The sequence below is a fragment of the Sus scrofa genome, chromosome 12 (genome assembly GCF_000003025.6).
Source record: "Sus scrofa isolate TJ Tabasco breed Duroc chromosome 12, Sscrofa11.1, whole genome shotgun sequence".
Taxonomy (NCBI): Eukaryota; Metazoa; Chordata; class Mammalia; order Artiodactyla; family Suidae; genus Sus; species Sus scrofa.
Window position 1 is genome coordinate 39,014,745 of NC_010454.4, and position 16,804 is coordinate 39,031,548.

General features: G+C 38.3%; 1 protein-coding gene across 32 annotated transcripts in view; it reads right to left on the reverse strand.

Moving 5' to 3' along the window:
- The window catches only part of SYNRG (synergin gamma), a 95,302-nt gene that overhangs the window by 40,178 nt on the left and 38,320 nt on the right, over window positions 1-16,804 (reverse strand). For 16 of the 32 annotated variants that reach the window (XR_002337215.1, XR_002337214.1, XM_021067351.1 and 13 more), the window contains 7 exons: window positions 16,109-16,342; window positions 14,880-14,957; window positions 12,773-12,969; window positions 11,934-12,182; window positions 9,580-9,713; window positions 1,573-1,691; window positions 1,375-1,437 (listed from right to left, as the gene is read on the reverse strand). Coding sequence is in view for 28 of the 32 variants with exons in the window: in XM_021067351.1 (XP_020923010.1) it covers window positions 1,375-1,437; window positions 1,573-1,691; window positions 9,580-9,713; window positions 11,934-12,182; window positions 12,773-12,969; window positions 14,880-14,957; window positions 16,109-16,342 (1,074 nt within the window). In the remaining 4 variants the exon portion in view is untranslated. The remainder of the gene's footprint in view (window positions 1-1,374; window positions 1,438-1,572; window positions 1,692-9,579; window positions 9,714-11,933; window positions 12,183-12,772; window positions 12,970-14,879; window positions 14,958-16,108; window positions 16,343-16,804) is intronic. The other 16 variants (XR_002337216.1, XR_002337217.1, XM_021067369.1 and 13 more) reach the window with 1 other exon arrangement.

A 16,804-nucleotide genomic window follows, 5' to 3' on the forward strand; every position in this document is an offset into this window, starting at 1 on the left:
ATGTCGAAGTTCTCAGGCCAAGGATCAAACCTGTGCCACAGCAGTGACAATGCCAGATCCTTAACCTCTAGGCCACTAGGGAAGTTCCAGTCCGACGTATATTTAATGAGAGCAGAATAAAATATATTCTCCTGAAATGAACAAAGTTGGCATCTGTACCTGGAAGGCCTTCGAGTTAAAGATAAGAAGGGAATGAAAGCAGCACAAAACAATGGCTACAACAATCTAGGATTCTGTTAGGGCTATGGTACCGCTTACGTTCTTGTGGCACCACTGTGTTATCCAGGAATAATACACATCTCATCACTAACACCAGAGAACATAAAGAATTGTGATATTAAACCGTGTTCTTTACTCCAAACTTGCCTTGGCCCAAGAGTTGATGAAAGCATTTGTCACTGAGTAAATGGCAAATTAACAAACCAAAAGTTTCTTTAGAAACTTAACTCCTAGGACCTAATATAGGCACCAAGGGAGAAAGTTATTACATCCTAAAGGCTAGAATGAAACACAAGGAAACATTTCTGTAATCTAAGAGCCATAAAAAATTGAGTATTTTTAGAGATATTTAAGAGTACGCGTTCTACTTTAGCTTCCACACGTACCTCTCAACTTTCCATAACCTCCCCCACCTCCCCACTCCTATCCCATTCCTTGGTCAAAAGGGTGACAACAAATGATTGTGGAAGATATTCCATATTTGAGTGTTCAAGAGACAAAGGTAGAATGTGGTACTTGTCTGGGAAGAAAACCTCAGTAGAGCACACACATTTCACAGCATGCGTGGTTAAGCTTGGCAGGACATCCTTTGACCAATGGATGATCTAAACCCTACCCATCAGATTTCTAGTGGGATTTAGCCACCAATATAATTTTCAGTCTTTACATACATGGCTCTCAAATTATCATTCTATATGCCCTTCCACTCTTCTATCAGGGATGGAACCACATAGGCACGTAAACCCCTCCAATTTCATCTCATTAAGTTACAGCCAATTTTGAAAATCTTGAGGAGTGAAAAACTGGTTGCTGCCTTTTGCAGAGTCCACAGATTGCTGCACTGCCAACAGTTCAAATCTTGTTGAGCATTACAAGAGTGGTCACAGGAGTCTAATTTGGTTTGAAGGCTTCTGGTGAAAGGGCAATACACTATCTTCAAAGGAAATTGCATCCATTTAGGGTTTGCCCTAAGTTTTAGAAAATAATTTCCAATAACTGAACCAACATTTTCCTTCCTTGTAATTTCCAGAGCCAAAACGAAACAAATCAACCACACACTCAACAAAATGTTTGGGATGTCACTGAAAGAACCATAAAAATCTCTTTTGTTAAAAAACTGAAATAATTTATCCATTTAAGGAATCAAAAACTTACCTAAAGATTTAGTCTCTGCTGTCTGTTCGAGTTCTCTGAAAGCACTATATTTATCACCAGGTTCTATGATGAAAAGACAGAAGCTCAATTGAAGTTAGGAACTTTGAGATCACAAGTCAAGGACACTGACCATAAAAGGTCACCATAAAGACAAAAGATTTACAGTCATAGGCTTATGAATTTATGAACTGTTTTTACCTCCAAAAGGAACAGTATTTTCAGAGGACTTGTCAGCTGCAATTCCTTTAAACACAGCATATTTATCCATTGAAGCTGATGCTTTAGTTCCAGGAAGTGGCATCAACAAAGAAGGGGCACTAAAAGGGAAAAACAAGTATTTCTTGATGACTAAAACACTGTCTCCGGTTATTATCATCAAGGAGGAACTGAGAGTTAAAATGGCACACAAGTACCTAGTTAAAACTCATGACTCTCTGCTTTAAAAGTTAGAACATAGGCACACCACAAATGACACAAGACAAAATCCTTTTCCTTGAAAAAATATATTTAAACAGTACTCAATTGATAATTCTTTTCTTGATTATTTGAAGAGAGGTCAGATTCATACTAACCATCCAATCATCGTTAAGCCATAAAAACCGTTGGAATGGCATTAGAAATAGGTTACTATAGGAGTTCCGTCGTGGCTCAGTGGTTAATGAATCTGACTAGGAACCATGAGGTTTGGGGTTCGATCCCTGGCCTTGCTCAGTGGGTTAAGGATCCCGCGTTACTGTGAGCTGTGGTGTAGGTCGCAGATGCGGCTAGGATCCCGAGTAGCTGTGGCTGTAGCGTAGGCCAGTGGCTACAGCTCCGATTCGACCCCTAGCCTGGGAACCTCCATGTGCTGTGAGGGCAGCCCAAGAAATGGCAAAAAGACAAAAAAAAAAAAAAAAAAAAGTTACTACAGAATGATGACCTCCTGAAATTTTAAACTTAGATCCATAAAACTGTAAAAGTGAACTGCTCCAAGATAGGTATACCCAAAGTTTCAAAGTAAATTATGTTAACCTTAATTTAAATTATTCTCTAAAATGGGTTCAGAATGCAGAGGTGGAATAGTTAAGATAAAAATCTATTTCTGAAATGCTGTTCAAGCCAAGATGTAAATGTCCTTCTTTTGATCACTGCATTGCTTACTGGCAGAAGTTCACACATCTGATAAGCAGCAGTAGAGTTAACACAATTTGCATTTTTACAAGGATCACATCAACAGTTCCAGAAGCTATCTTTGCAGCAAAGCGACAATCACTTCAAAATTAGATAAAGATACCTTTGCCTGTGGACACATTTCCCTGCTGGATGGAAAAATAGTGTAATGAGTAGTATCTCTGTGGGTAATTCTCGGGAGGCTTAAAGACAAACTATAAAAGCACTGCTTTTTCCCTCCCCCCTTATCAGACTCAGGCAGCTCCCTGGAAGAACCAACCTTTACATATGAATGACTACATTCCACTACTAGATTGTGTCATTCAATACCATACACACAAGTTATATAAATGGATTTCTATTGAGTTCTTTGCCCCGGAGCCAAAATCTTTCCACAGTCATTTAAATCTTCTTATCAGCAGCCTACAAGCAAGTAAAAAAATCCCCAGCTCTGGCACATGCATGCTAATGGGCATCTACAGTGCTGGAGGACTTGGTGCCTTCAGATATTGTAATTTCACATCCCACCAAACAGCTGCTACATATTTGATCCTGACAAACAGGTCATCAACTATTCAGTATAGGTGGATTTTTTAAAGTTCCATAAGTAATTAAACTACAACTCATTGAACTGAATATCACATAGGAATAAAGATAATTAATGTCTTTAGGAAAAAACCCCCACAAAGTTGAACAATCTATTTGTTTTTCATGACTCGCCAGCATTAGCTATAATCCTTTAAAGTCCATGGTAAAATCTTCTATTAAATGTGACATTTAATTTAATATTAATTTAAAAATTATTTTCAGAATTGGAGAAAAATAAAAGATCTTTGGGATAATGAAGTACTACTTGATTGAAGTCAACAAAATTCGATTCAAAAAAAGCTATGACTTAGACTGTAATTTTACGCATATTACAAAGGAATAATTCATTCTAGTTCTTTCCCTGAAGTTATCATTAATTGAAAAAAGCTATAATTACCACACAAGTGTTTATGCCAGTTAAAGCAAGTATCCATTTCAAACATGAAAATGATTATTTTTTACTCTTTAATATTAATGAAAGGTAGTCAACTAGAAACACATATTGTTTTGTTTTGTCCTTTCTCTTTTTAGGGCCACACCTGGGGCAACTGGAAGTTCCTAGGCTAGGGGTCGAATAGGAGCTGCAGCTGCTGGCCTATGCCACAGCCACAGCCATGCGGGATGCAAGCCACATCTGCAACCTACACCACAGCTCACTGCCACATCAGAGCCTTAGCCCACCAAGCAAGAACAGGGATAGAACTAGCATCCTCATAAATACCAGTTGGGTTCTTTTCTTTTTATTTTTTGCTTTTTAGGGCCATACCCGAGGCATATGGAAGTTCCTGGGTTTCAGGGTCCAAACAGAGCTGTAGCTGCTGGCCTACACCACAGTCACAGCAATGCAGGATCCGAGCCGTGTCTGCAACCTACACCACAGCTCATGGCAACACTGGATCCTTAACCCACTGAGCGAGGCCAGGGATCGAAGCTGCATCCTCATGGATGCTAGTCGGATTCGTTAGTCACTGAGCCTCGACAGGTACTCCGTAAATACTGGTTGGGTTCTTAACCTGTTGAGCCGCAACAGGAACTCTGAAGCTTATTGTCTTAAAATTTAAGAACCTGCATTCTATCAAGATAAGACTTTAAAGAATTCAGCCACCAAAAAAAGTGTTTTGATTTTTTTTCTCGTGTATCATTTATATCTTGCAGTTACTCCATGTGGCTGTTGCAGATGATTTTACTTAGTTGTTCACTCAGCTAAATACACCCATTTAAAGAGAAAAAGAAAATAAACTGGAGTTCCCGTCATGGTGCAGCGGAAACAAATCTGACCAGGAATCAGGAGGTTGCAGGTTTAATCCCTGGCCTCACTCAGTGGGTTAAAGATCCGACACTGCTGTGGCTGTGGTGTAGGTCGGCAGCTACAGCTCCAATTGGAACCTCCTTATGTCACAAGTGTGGCCGCATAAAGCAAAAAAAAAAAAAAAAAAAAAAAAAAAGAGGAAAATAAACCAACTCAAACCCCCTACAACCTCAATCCATCTTGAACTAGTCTATCATCAGTGCACCAAGTCTGCTTTGTTCATTATACGAGGCTCCCTGGTGCCGGCACACGGTATTTTCTCAATGGATAAATGAATGATGCTGCCCTCCTCCAGGTGCCCTTTCATGCCGGATCAAGGCTGTTCCTCCTTTGACTTGGACATGAGTTTCACACCGAGCCCAACCAATTTTTCAGATATACACTTTTCAGTATCTGTAACTCTAAACCCAGAGTACACCTCTCCTAATCGCACAACAGGATTACCATGGAAGCTACATTTATACCAAACACAGTAGCAACAATCACTTTCACCATGCCACTCATTTCTAAAATGCCTTATAGACTATGTCATAAATCATAAAGCATCCCATAACTGGTGTCATCCTTAACTAATGCCATTTTTTTCACAGACGACAAAACTCTCCACTCCAGCTCCTCCTACTATCTTACTTGCCTTTTCATCTTCTCTGATAACTAATGCCCATTTTTGCTTAAGAATGCCACCCATCAAAAAAACAAAACAAAACAAACAAAACAAAACAAAACAAAAAAAACAACAAAAAAAAAGAATGCCACCCAAAGCAGTTTCACGTAGGCTTAACAACTCTGTCATGCTTTTAACAAATATCTTACTCACAATATGGAATATACACTATCATAAACTAGGGGATTCATTCAATGTGAACACACACACATCAGTGACAGAGCAATTTTAGGAGAGTTTTATTAGATAATATAAACACCCACATAAAACTAAGCTTCTTTAGTTATAGAGCAGGAACTGCTTTTTGCTTCTGTATTTCTAGTGCCTACCCCAATGTCTGGCACATAGCAGATGCTACATGTTTCTGAATGAAAAAATAAACACCAAGTGTGGATTCTTAGACATGAGCAAAATATTTTCATGCGAGGAAAGCATCGTAGAAGTCAAGCCAGAACTGAAGAAGAAAAATCTGCAAAATATGGCTGCATATGAAAGTAAACTATTATGTGGAGACAATAACATAAAATTGCTCACATCCCATATAACTCAGATCTGGGCACCATCTTAAAGCTTTCTGTGCTCACAAAACAGAAACAGACTCAAAGATTTTGAAACCAAACTTACGGTTACCAAAAGGGGAAAAAATGCAGGCGTGGAGGATAAATTAGGAGTTTGGGATTAACATATGCCCACCACTATATATAAAAAATAGGTACGTGATAAGGATCTACTGACTAGCATAGGGAAACCTACTCAATAGTTTGCAATAACCCATATGGGAAAAGAATCTGAAAAGGAATGGTTACATGTGTATGTATAACTGATTTGCTCTGTTGTACACCTGAAACCAACACTGTAAATCAACTATCCTTCAATAAAATTTTTTTTGAAAATGAAAAAAAAAAAAAAACACCTTTTGTGCCCAAACTTCAAATTCATCTGCTGGGAGAGTTTTCTCCCAGAGGAATGAACCATCGATTTGATAAATTTGGTTTGTAACCTTCATAGTACAATATATTCATCCAACAAACCTGTGTTAACTATATACCATGGGCTACGTACTACATATATATAAATATATATGAAAGATATATATACACCCACATACATATGAAAGACTGTCTTCAGGTCCTTATAGCCTAAGGAGAGAAATAGGTAAAACAGTAATTACAACTAGAGTACCACAGCAGCAGAGAAGAGGAAGCTATTACTTCATTTTGGAGGTGGGGACTGAGAGAGGACTTAGTAAAAACTTCCCATATTAAACCTCTATTTTTTTTTTTTAGGACCACACCCACTGCATGTGGAAATTCCCAGGCTAGGGGTTAAATTGGAGCTGCAGCTGTTGACCTATGCCTCATCCACAGCAATGCCAGATCCCCGAGCCACGTCTTTGACCTACAGTGCAGCTCATGGCAATGTGGGATCCTTAACCCACTGAGCAAGGCCAGGGATCAAACCTGCATCCTCATGGACACTGGTCAGGTTCTTAACCTGCTGAGCCACAGTGGGAACGCCTTAAACTGATTTTGGCATGGCTGGAGTAGAAGCTGTGGAGATGGTCAAGAGGTTGGCAGGAGCCAGATCCCACGTGGCCTCTTCCCAGGCCAAGCAGGGCTGACAGAGTTGATGGTGGTAAAGCAGAGAGGAGGGAGCCTGAAATACCATGTCTCTGACGAGATGATTGGACATGATGATTTAACAAATTACTATTTAGCTGTGAGCAGGAAAACAATGAATCTAATTTTATACAGGTAATTTGAGATGTCTTGGGCCATTCAGATATGTTCTAGACAACAGCAGAACATATCAATTTGTTCAAAGGAAGAGATCTGAGAAAGAACCACTATCATGTATCTATCAGATCAATAACATATGTGTGCACTGGTATAGTGGGCTTGGAACTCCCAGTATTTTACAGTCACACTCCTCATATGTTTCTTCTATGTGTTCTTTACAAGTGCTTGATGTGGACTTAAAAAAAATTTTTTTTTATTATAGTTGATTTACAATGTTCTGTCAATTTCTGCTATATAGCTGTTTGATGTGTTCTTAAATCAGGAGAATTTCTGTCTCTTAGTTCTTTTTACAGTATATGTAGGCTCTGCTGATATAATCAATTGGTTAAAATAGAAAAAATGAATAAAATTGCACAAATGGGGAGTTCCCTGGTGGCTCAGCAGGCTAAGGATCTGGTGTTGTCAGTGCTGTGGTGCAGGTTTGATCCCTCACTCCAGAATTTCTGTATGCCACGGGAGTACTCCCCTACTCTAAAACTGCACAAATAGGAACCTAAGAGAAATGGAATATGTATCCTGACAAAAACAAGTTCCAAAAACAACAAAGACACTCTCTTTGCTTACTCAGTCTCATGTGTTTCGATGGAAAACAGTATGGAGATTCCTCAAAAAACTAGAGTTGCCATATGATTCAGCAATTCTACTCCTAGGAATATATCCAGATAAAACTATAATTCAAAAAAATACTGGAGTTCCCGTCGTGGCTCAATGGTTAACGAATCCAACTAGGAACTATGAGATTGCGTGTTCGATCCCTGGCCTTGCTCAGTGGGTTAAGGATCCGGCGTTGCTGTGAGCTGTGGTGTAGGTTGCAGACACGGCTTGGATCCCACATAGCTATGGCTCTGGCATAGGCCGGCGGCTATGGCTCCAATTTGACCCCTAGCCTGGGAACCTCCATATGCTGCAGGAGCAGCCCAAGAAATGGCAAAAAGACAAAAAAAAAAAAAAAAAAAAAAAAAAAAAAAAATACTTGCATTCCTATGTTCATACCAGCACTGTTCACAATAGCCAAGACATAGAAACAACCTAAATGTCCACTGACAGATGAATGGATAAAGATGTGGTGCATATACAAAATGGAATACTACTCAGCTATAAAAAGAATGAAAAATGCCATTTGCAGCAACAAGGATGGACCAACCTAGAGATTATCATACTATGTGAAGTAAGTCAGAAAGACAAATACTGTAAGATATCACTTATATGTGGAATCTAAAATATGAACCTATCAGTGAAAGAGAAGTAGACTTACAAGGCGAATAGACTTGTGGTTGCCAAGGGGGAATGGGAGAGGGGATGGATGGATTGGGAGTTTGGGATTAGCAGATGCAAACTGGAGTTCCCGTCGTGGCTCAGTGGTTAATGAATCTGACTAGGAACCATGAGGTTTCGGGTTCGATCCCTGGCCTCACTCAGTGGCTTAAGGATCCGGTGTTGCCATAAGCTGTGGTGTAGGTTGCAGACGCGGCTCGGATCCCACGTTGCTGTGGCTCTGGTGTAGGCCGGTGGCTACAGCTCGGATTCAACCCCCAGCCTGGGAACCTCCACATGCCACAGGAGCGGCCCAAGAAATGGCAAAAAAAAACCATGCAAATTATTATATACAGAATAGATAAACAATGAAGTTCTACTGTAGAGCACAGGAAACTATATTCGATATCCTGTGATAAACCATAATGGAAAAGAATACGAAAAAGAGTGTGTATATATATATATATATATATATATATATATATATACATCAAATCACTTTGCTGTACAGCAGAAATTAACACATCATAAATAATCAACTATACTTCAATAAAATAAATTAAAAAAAATCTCATGTGTTCTACTTAGTGGAAGAAGTATCTAAGTACTTCTAAAAACTGATGAAAAGTGGAGTTCCCATCATGGCGCAGCAGAAACGAATCCAACCAGGAACCATGAGGTTGTGGGCTTGATCCCTGGCCTTGCTCAGTGGATTAAGGATCCGGTGTTGCCGTGAGCCTGTGGTGTAGGTCACAGATCTGGTGGTGCTGTGACTGTGGTGTAGGCCCGCAGCTGTAGCTCAAATTAGACCCCTAGCCTGGTGCCGCCGGTGTGGCCCTAAAAAGCAAAAGGCAAAAAAACAAAACAAAACAAAACTGATGGGAAGTTAACTGTACCTAAAAGTTAAGCTGGTACTTAAAACATTAGAAAAATGTTTATGCAACTGTCTACGCAAACAAACAGAAAGCTGAAAACCTAAAAGCCACTGATCCCGCCTTAAACATAAGAGAGACATGAGTAAACAATCATATTTAGCTTTCTAAATAATGATTGCTGTGGAAAATCAACAGTGTATTATATCGCAAATGTCAAATTATGTGTCCCCACCTAAAAAGCTTTCCAACAGCTGAAGGGCTAGATCTATTTAAGAACACGAAGTCGTCCCTGCACAGGTGCACTCAGCAATAATAAATCAGGATTAGCACAAGCAAAAAGAAACACTGTCAGGCAGGAGTGTACTGGGAGGAAAGAGTAAAAACTCAAGTTTAAGGTGGACAAGGCGGGAGAAGCTTGAAAAGTAAAAGTATGAATACAGTGGGAATAATCAAGAGAGCAGGAGAGTAAGGAGTCTTAATTCTCTGATTTACACTTGGGCTTCTCATTGTGGATGCCTCTTTCTCAATTACTAAATACAATGTTAATTATATTCAACTCTTTTCTACCTGTTTCCATGCTGAGAATTATTTGTTTTTGAAGAAGCAGGCAATTCTTGGAAATCACTGAATGAGTCATCAAGGGATCCTGACTTAGACGCATCTTGAAAATCCTGGAAGTCATCTTCTTCTGGTTTTACCACCTAGGTTTATAGAGGATATTGTAATAGAAAACAACAAATGATGAAAAGGTAAATAAATCTCTAACAGTCAACCTCAAAGACTACCTTTTAAACCTTCCCACTAAAGTACAAATATCTAATTTTAGAACACTCTTTAGATATAACATCAACTCAAGAGCTTAAGGCAGGAATCCTGTCTTGTATTTTTAGTTTTTAATTTATTTTATTTTTTTTCATTTTTGGCTGCCCCATGGCATATGGAGCTCCTTGGCTAGGGATCAGTTCCAATCTGCAGTCTCAACCTAAGCTGTGGCAATGCTGGATCCTTAACCCACTGTATTGGGCTGGGGATTGAACCCGCATCCCAGTGCTCCCAAGATGTCACCATTCTTGTTGCACCACAGCAGGAGCTCCCTGTCTTCTATTTTTAAATACTCTTTCATACACATGGTAAGAGACTGCTTTAAACAGCTAATTTATATAATTTTAAATAGCTGCATCACATTTAAAAGATTACTGAGAAATTGCCATCGTTAAGAAATATTTTATACATATTTTTAAATTACAGAAGTGCAATTGTAAATTGTTTTAATCCATCACACATATATAAAGTAAACCATGAACACTTACTCCTAATCAAATGCTCTAAAAGTGAGCACTGTTAGTTTGTTTTATAGAAAAACAAGCTTGTATTGTTCTGTGCTTTAAAAGATGTAATTATGTAACATGACCTTGTTTCCATGCAGCACATGTACATCTATCTCAATCATTTTAATGACCAAATAGTTTACCACTGTATGGATAACCCAAAATTTATTTAAGCTTTCTTCTTCTGATGGACATCAGCTATTTCTAATTTTTTACTCAAACAATGCTACAACAAATACCCTTGTACATTTTTGCTAATTTGAATTATTAGCTCTGTGAGATAAACTAATAGAGTGACTGCTCTCTAGGTCCAGGGTCAGAAAATACAGACATTTAGAATTTTGATAGCTATTGCCCAATATGCCTTCCAAAAAAACTGTACCAATAAAATCTTTTTCCTACATTTCTACTGACACTAAATATTGTAAATTAAATTTTTTTTTTTTTGCTAATCTGAGAAGTGAAAAATAAACTAAGGCATCTTCTTTATTTTTATTTTTTTTGTCTTCTTGCCATTTCTTGGGCCACTCCCGCGGCATATGGAGGTTCCCAGGCTAGGGGTCCAATCGGAGCTGTAAACACCAGCCTACACCAGAGCCATAGCAATGCAGGATCCCAGCCGAGTCTGCAACCTACACCACATCTCACAGCAACGCTGGATCCTTAACCCATTGAGCAAGGCCAGGGATCAAACCCGCAACCTCATGGTTCCTAGTCAGATTTGTTAACCACTGAGCCACGACGGGAACTCCAAACTAAGGCATCTTAATTTCAGTTTTAATAGCTTTCTCAAAAGACACAGTCTAGGAATTTCATTAGTTTTATTAACCTTGCTGTTTAAAAGGCATATGACAAAGAATCATATACTTTTAGCCAAAATTCAAATATCTTAAGGTTTTAGAAATTTCTTGTTTTTTTCTTTAAAGAAAAATTAAAATTTGGTATTGTTTTATTTTATTTTATTTTAAATTTTAGTTATTTATTTTTGGCTGTACCCAGAGCAGGTGGAAGTTCCTGGGCCAGGGATTGAACCTGCACCACAGCAGTGACAAGGCCAAATCCTTAACTGCTAGGCCACTAGGGAAGTTGTATTGTTTTTTGTTTTTTTACATAGAAACAAGCGTTTCTCACTCCAGAATTACCAAATACAGTACAGTTCAGATGTAAATGTAATTGCTAATCAGATGTTATGTAATCAACTTGGTTCTTTTTTTTTGTAATGCTTTTTAGGATCTCACCCACATATGAAGGTTCCCAGACTATGAGTCTAATTGGAGCTATGGCTGCAGGCCTGCACCACAGCCACAGCAATGCCAGATCCGAGCCGCATCTGCGACCTATACCACAGCTCATGGCAACGCCGGATCCTTAATCCACTGAGCAAGACCAGGGATCGAACCCACAACCTCATGGTTCCTAGTTGGATTTGTTTCCACTGTACCATGAAGGGAACTTCTGTATTGTTTTAATACTGCCTAATTTTCACCTCCAGTGTCCACCATAATTCAGCAATCTTTTCCACATTCCTGGAAAAAATGTTGCCCAGATTCACGTTCAGGGATAACTTGGAATATGCACAGCTTCTCCACTTACCTGATTTGCAGGGTAAGTTGACATGAAGCCACTGGAAGTCTGGGCTGCAGCTCCCCCGACTGGTCCAACAAGATTAATGCCCATGACCGGCTGTCCCAAGTTGAGGGGCATGGAGCCTGCAGGGCCTGATGGCATCCCCGTCGGCTGACTCACCGCAGAAGGCAAGGTCATAGGAAAGCCACTTAAAGTTGGGATAGGAGCTGCTGGAAACTGATTTAAAGCATCCGGACTTATGGCAGGAACACCCCTCTACATAGAACAGGAGGAAAATGGAAACATTTTGGGAAACTGCAAACCATGTACAATCCAAGTCTGGCAAAGAAACAATGTAAAATACGTAGCCCTGGTTATGTTTCCACTCTGACTCTCCCCAAACTCAGGAATTTGACCCAAGAAAATAAGTTACAAGGTTAATGTAAATTGAGTATAAAGAAATGGTCAACATATACCAATTCTGACATTTTCACTCTCTGACAAGTTTTGGCTAATTGACTACAATAAAATCATTTAGAGGGATTTTGTAATATGAGAAAAACTGCTACCAGACCAAGTATACTTTATATCTAAAGAATTTTCAACAAGGACTTCGAAGGGGAGACAGTGAGTAATTTCATCTACCACTGACTAGCTTTCAAGTTCAGCAGAGTTATTGTTAAGTCAGAGGATGTTAGTATATTAAAGTCTTTGAACAAAGGAGTATTTTGCTAGTGTGCACGTCATATAAACTGTACATTACATTTTAATGTCCAAGGAGTTCTACAAGGTTGAAGTAAAAAAGGATTCATATTCTTTCAGTTTATACTGAAGTTATTTGACTTAACCTTAGAAACAATGCCTACCTGTGTTACTGCTATCATGGCCAGAACCGTATAAAGTTCTTCTTTAGTAAGTTTGCCAGGTGTGGTTCGATTAGCCAAGGCCCATATCTGTCCAAGAGTTTCCCTGGGAAGTCCAGATGACATCAGAATGGGATAAAGTTTAGCAGTATCTATTCCAGTTGGAGTCATTGTGGTTTCTAAAATTTTCTTATAGGCATCTATTAAAGGAAAGACCAGATCACAAATGTAAACATATTACAAGTGGTTCATCTTCTTTGTTGTCATTGCTGCTTATACAAGGATAATCTTAAGTCAAACTGCTTTAATAGAAACAGAAGGCACATCAGGGTTTGCACTGCTGTAAAGCTATTCAAGCGGAAATATCCAGCAGACAATTCGGGTCTACAGCTTAGAAGAGAGATTGGAGCTTGGTCGTATAGATGAAGGTTTGGGCTAAAGGTAAGAGAAAGTCCTATATTTCACTAGAAGATAGTTACACCAATAAGGTGGAAGTGGTAAAAGCGATGCTTTGGACTTTAAAAAAATAAATTGTAGTAATAATGATGGGACTAATTTAATTTGATTAAAGCAGGGGGAAGCAAGAATCATACCAATATCCTCTGAGAAAGCAGAATAAATGTTTGAAAAAAGGAAAGGACTATAGAGGAGTTTTCCACAATAAAATGGGCTTTCAAATGGAAAGAGTGGAAAGGTTGTTAGAGATAGGGTTGCCATATAAAATACAGGATGCCCATACCGCATGGGGTATATACTTAAACAATTACTTGCTGTTTACCTGAAATTCAAATTTAACTGGATGCTCTGTATGCTTATTCGCTAAATCTGGCAACTCTAGTTAGAGGAGTTTGGGGGATGTAAGTAGGGCTAAGGTAGCCAGAGAAAAATGTTTAAAGCCAAAAATTCACATCTAGTATTTAAATATGGATTTAAATACAGGTCAGTAGGCTGGCCATATGAACACATATTTTGGCTAGGAAATTATGTGTGCAAGTATGGAAGGAGGAGTGAAAAAGAAATACAAGCTGCCAGAAAAGGGATAGAATCTCAAAATATACCAAGATCTAGATTCTGTTGTTTTAGCTTGTAGACAGAGAAGAAGAAAATCAAACTGTCTAATGGGCAGTTGAGAGAAAATCAATTATTTTTATGTATAATTCAAATTCCAAATGGTTTTGGGAAATTAGCCTTTCAATTTATGATTATGTGGTTTTTTTTTTTTTAACTGTGCCCTTGGTATGTGGAAGTTCCCGGGCCGGGGGTTGACCCTGTGCCATAGCAATGACCTGAGTGGCTGCAGTGACTACACCAGACCCTTAACTCGTTTTGCCACAAGGGAATTTCCCATGATGTGATTCTTATGTAAAGTAGACACTACTAGTTTCTTTCAAAATGAAGCTGAGTTATAAGGATCTGGCTGTGACTCAGGCTGGCAGCTGAAGCTCCAATCTGACCTCTAGCCTGGGAACTTCCATATGCAGCGGATCCAGCCCTTTAAAAAAAAAAAAAAGGAAAAAAAGAGCGATTAACATAATGCTGTTGTAATAGTCATTATTCTAGGCACATCAACTATGGCTTTAATAGACTATTTCCTTGTACCAACTGAATAACTATATCACAAGATGTGTACTTCAGTGATTTTTTTTGGCTTAGAATAATATACATTAAGAAAAAGGTAAACAACACTTTATAATGTAGAAAAAGATGCCACGTGGTCTTCATATAGTATCATATGAACAAAGAAGTCAAAGGAGAACATTTTAAGAGTTAGAAAATTATACTAAACATTAGTATTCTTGATGTTAATAATCTATGAAATAATTATTTGATAGTGTCTTTTAAGGCATAATAAATAAAAAGCGTTTAAAAATAAAAGTATATGGTGGTCAGTAAAACATTAAAGCAAAATATTTTTCCTGTATTTATATAGTTACTCCATATACGAGGCAGTCTTAAGAAACACTAGATGTATTTTATATTCTTTCAGAAAAAAAATAAAGTTATAAATTCCTTCTGTATATTTTGTAACCACAATAGTAAATATTTACAGCCACATCTACAACTTTTAAAGTATCCAGATAGGAATGTTGGACAAAGATGCTCTTTTTACCTGGAACCAAGCTCTCGTTGTAAATCCAAGGAGGCATTCTAGGCTGAACAGGATCCTGTGAGGGAAATACTCCCACACCTAGAAAGTAAAGAACATTATCTAATATTAGTGGTCCATGTAGAAGATGGGAAGTCACACTGAGTCATGGTTTTTATTTATAAGAAGAGCACTGGCTGGAGATAGTAAAAAAAAAAAAAAAAAAAAAAAAAAAAATTAAATTTTTTTTTAAAAAAAATTAAGGAGTTCCCGTTGTGGCTCACAGGAAAGGAATGTGACTAGTATCTCTGAGGGTGTAGGTTCAATCCCTGGCCTCGCTCATTAAGGATCCATCGTGGCTGCTAGCTGTGGTGTAGACTGCAGACGCAGCTCTGATGCAGCGCGGTTGTGGTTGTGGCTATGGCATAGGTTAGCAGCAGCTCCAATTCGACCCCTAGCCTGGGAACTTCCATATGCTGCAGCTGTGGCCCTAAAGAAAAATAAAAAAATTAAGATGCACTAAATCAATATTCTGGATCATATGAAGCTTGCGCCATTCACATATATTACAAATTAAAAGAAAAAAGATGGTAGACGGTGGTTTAAAAATTACATCTGTAAAAAAAATATATAATTGTCCAAGCTTCAATTGCAGCTTTTAATTAATAATGTTTCTTTGCAAAATCGACCTGAATACAACATTGATGCTGTAGCTATACAGCATTTTTGTTTAAAATTTCTGTTTTTTTTTTTTTTTTTACTTTGCCCAGTAAAACAGCCTCTAAAAGTTTGGCTTCCTAGGCTGCCCACATTGTAATTCATCTCTGCAAGCTGAGTTTATAATAACGTGGATCTTTTAGACAGATGTATATATTACTTCCAAGAAGCAAAACTATACTTTCATTGGTGACTTTTCCAGCTAAATTTTAACTTTTCTACCTTACAGAAGAACAAAGTTTAGGCAGGGGACAAAAGAATTTTTATAAAAGAAGAAATTTCCAATCAGGGATTAAAAAACACTGATTAAAAAAACTGGTTATCAAAAAAATTTTAAAAGGAATGACAGTGTTTTGAAAGAATTCAGAGCAAAATTGTAGGGGTTAATTAGAGAAAGGAATGCATTAAACACATTTTAAGCAAAAATTTGATTAGCAAAATCAAGCAGCATTCATTTTAAGATTAATGCTTAAGGTGTTAGTGTTTGAGCAACATTTGGTTAAATAAACTTTTTGTTGAGTATTTCATGAGCTCACCACTCTCTTCAATGGACAGGTTTTGGTCTGAAGTCTTTTCTGCCTCTGCCGTAGTGGTACCACTTACACGTCCATCTACAGCACCCCCGGTATTGGCCGTTAAACTGGGGTGGTTTTTACTGGAACCTGGGCCTAGGGCTCTGTGCCCACCTTCAGAAGTATTTAATTTAATTTGTTCCTGCCCAGATGTACTTATATCACAAGATACTAGGAGCTTCTCCTCCAAGGAAGGGCCTAAACAAACAGCATGAAGGATTATTTGTATATAACTGCAAGTTTCTAATTTTCCAATCATCCATTTCCACCCCCAGATTCTAAAGGGAAGGCCCTGACACATATAATATAAACTCTGAAATAATTCAAGTCCACACGTTTGTATAGGACTTGAAACACCTTAGAGACTGGAGAGAACTTAAATATCATTATCTACTTTGATTCTCAAGAATTCTACGAGACAGTAGGTAGAATGGCCTAGTGGAAGGAGCACTATCTCAGAAATCTGCACAAGACACAGGCACTTCTATTGTCTATTTCTGCATCATTGGTCAGCTGAGAAAGTGTGAGCTAAGTACATGTCTGCTAAGCCCTCTCAGCACTATCTCACGCCTCAAGACAGACTGTATAACTGCCCCCCATTACTTCACAAGTGATAAAACCGAGGTACAGAAATGTTTAAAGACATGTCTGAGGACAAAA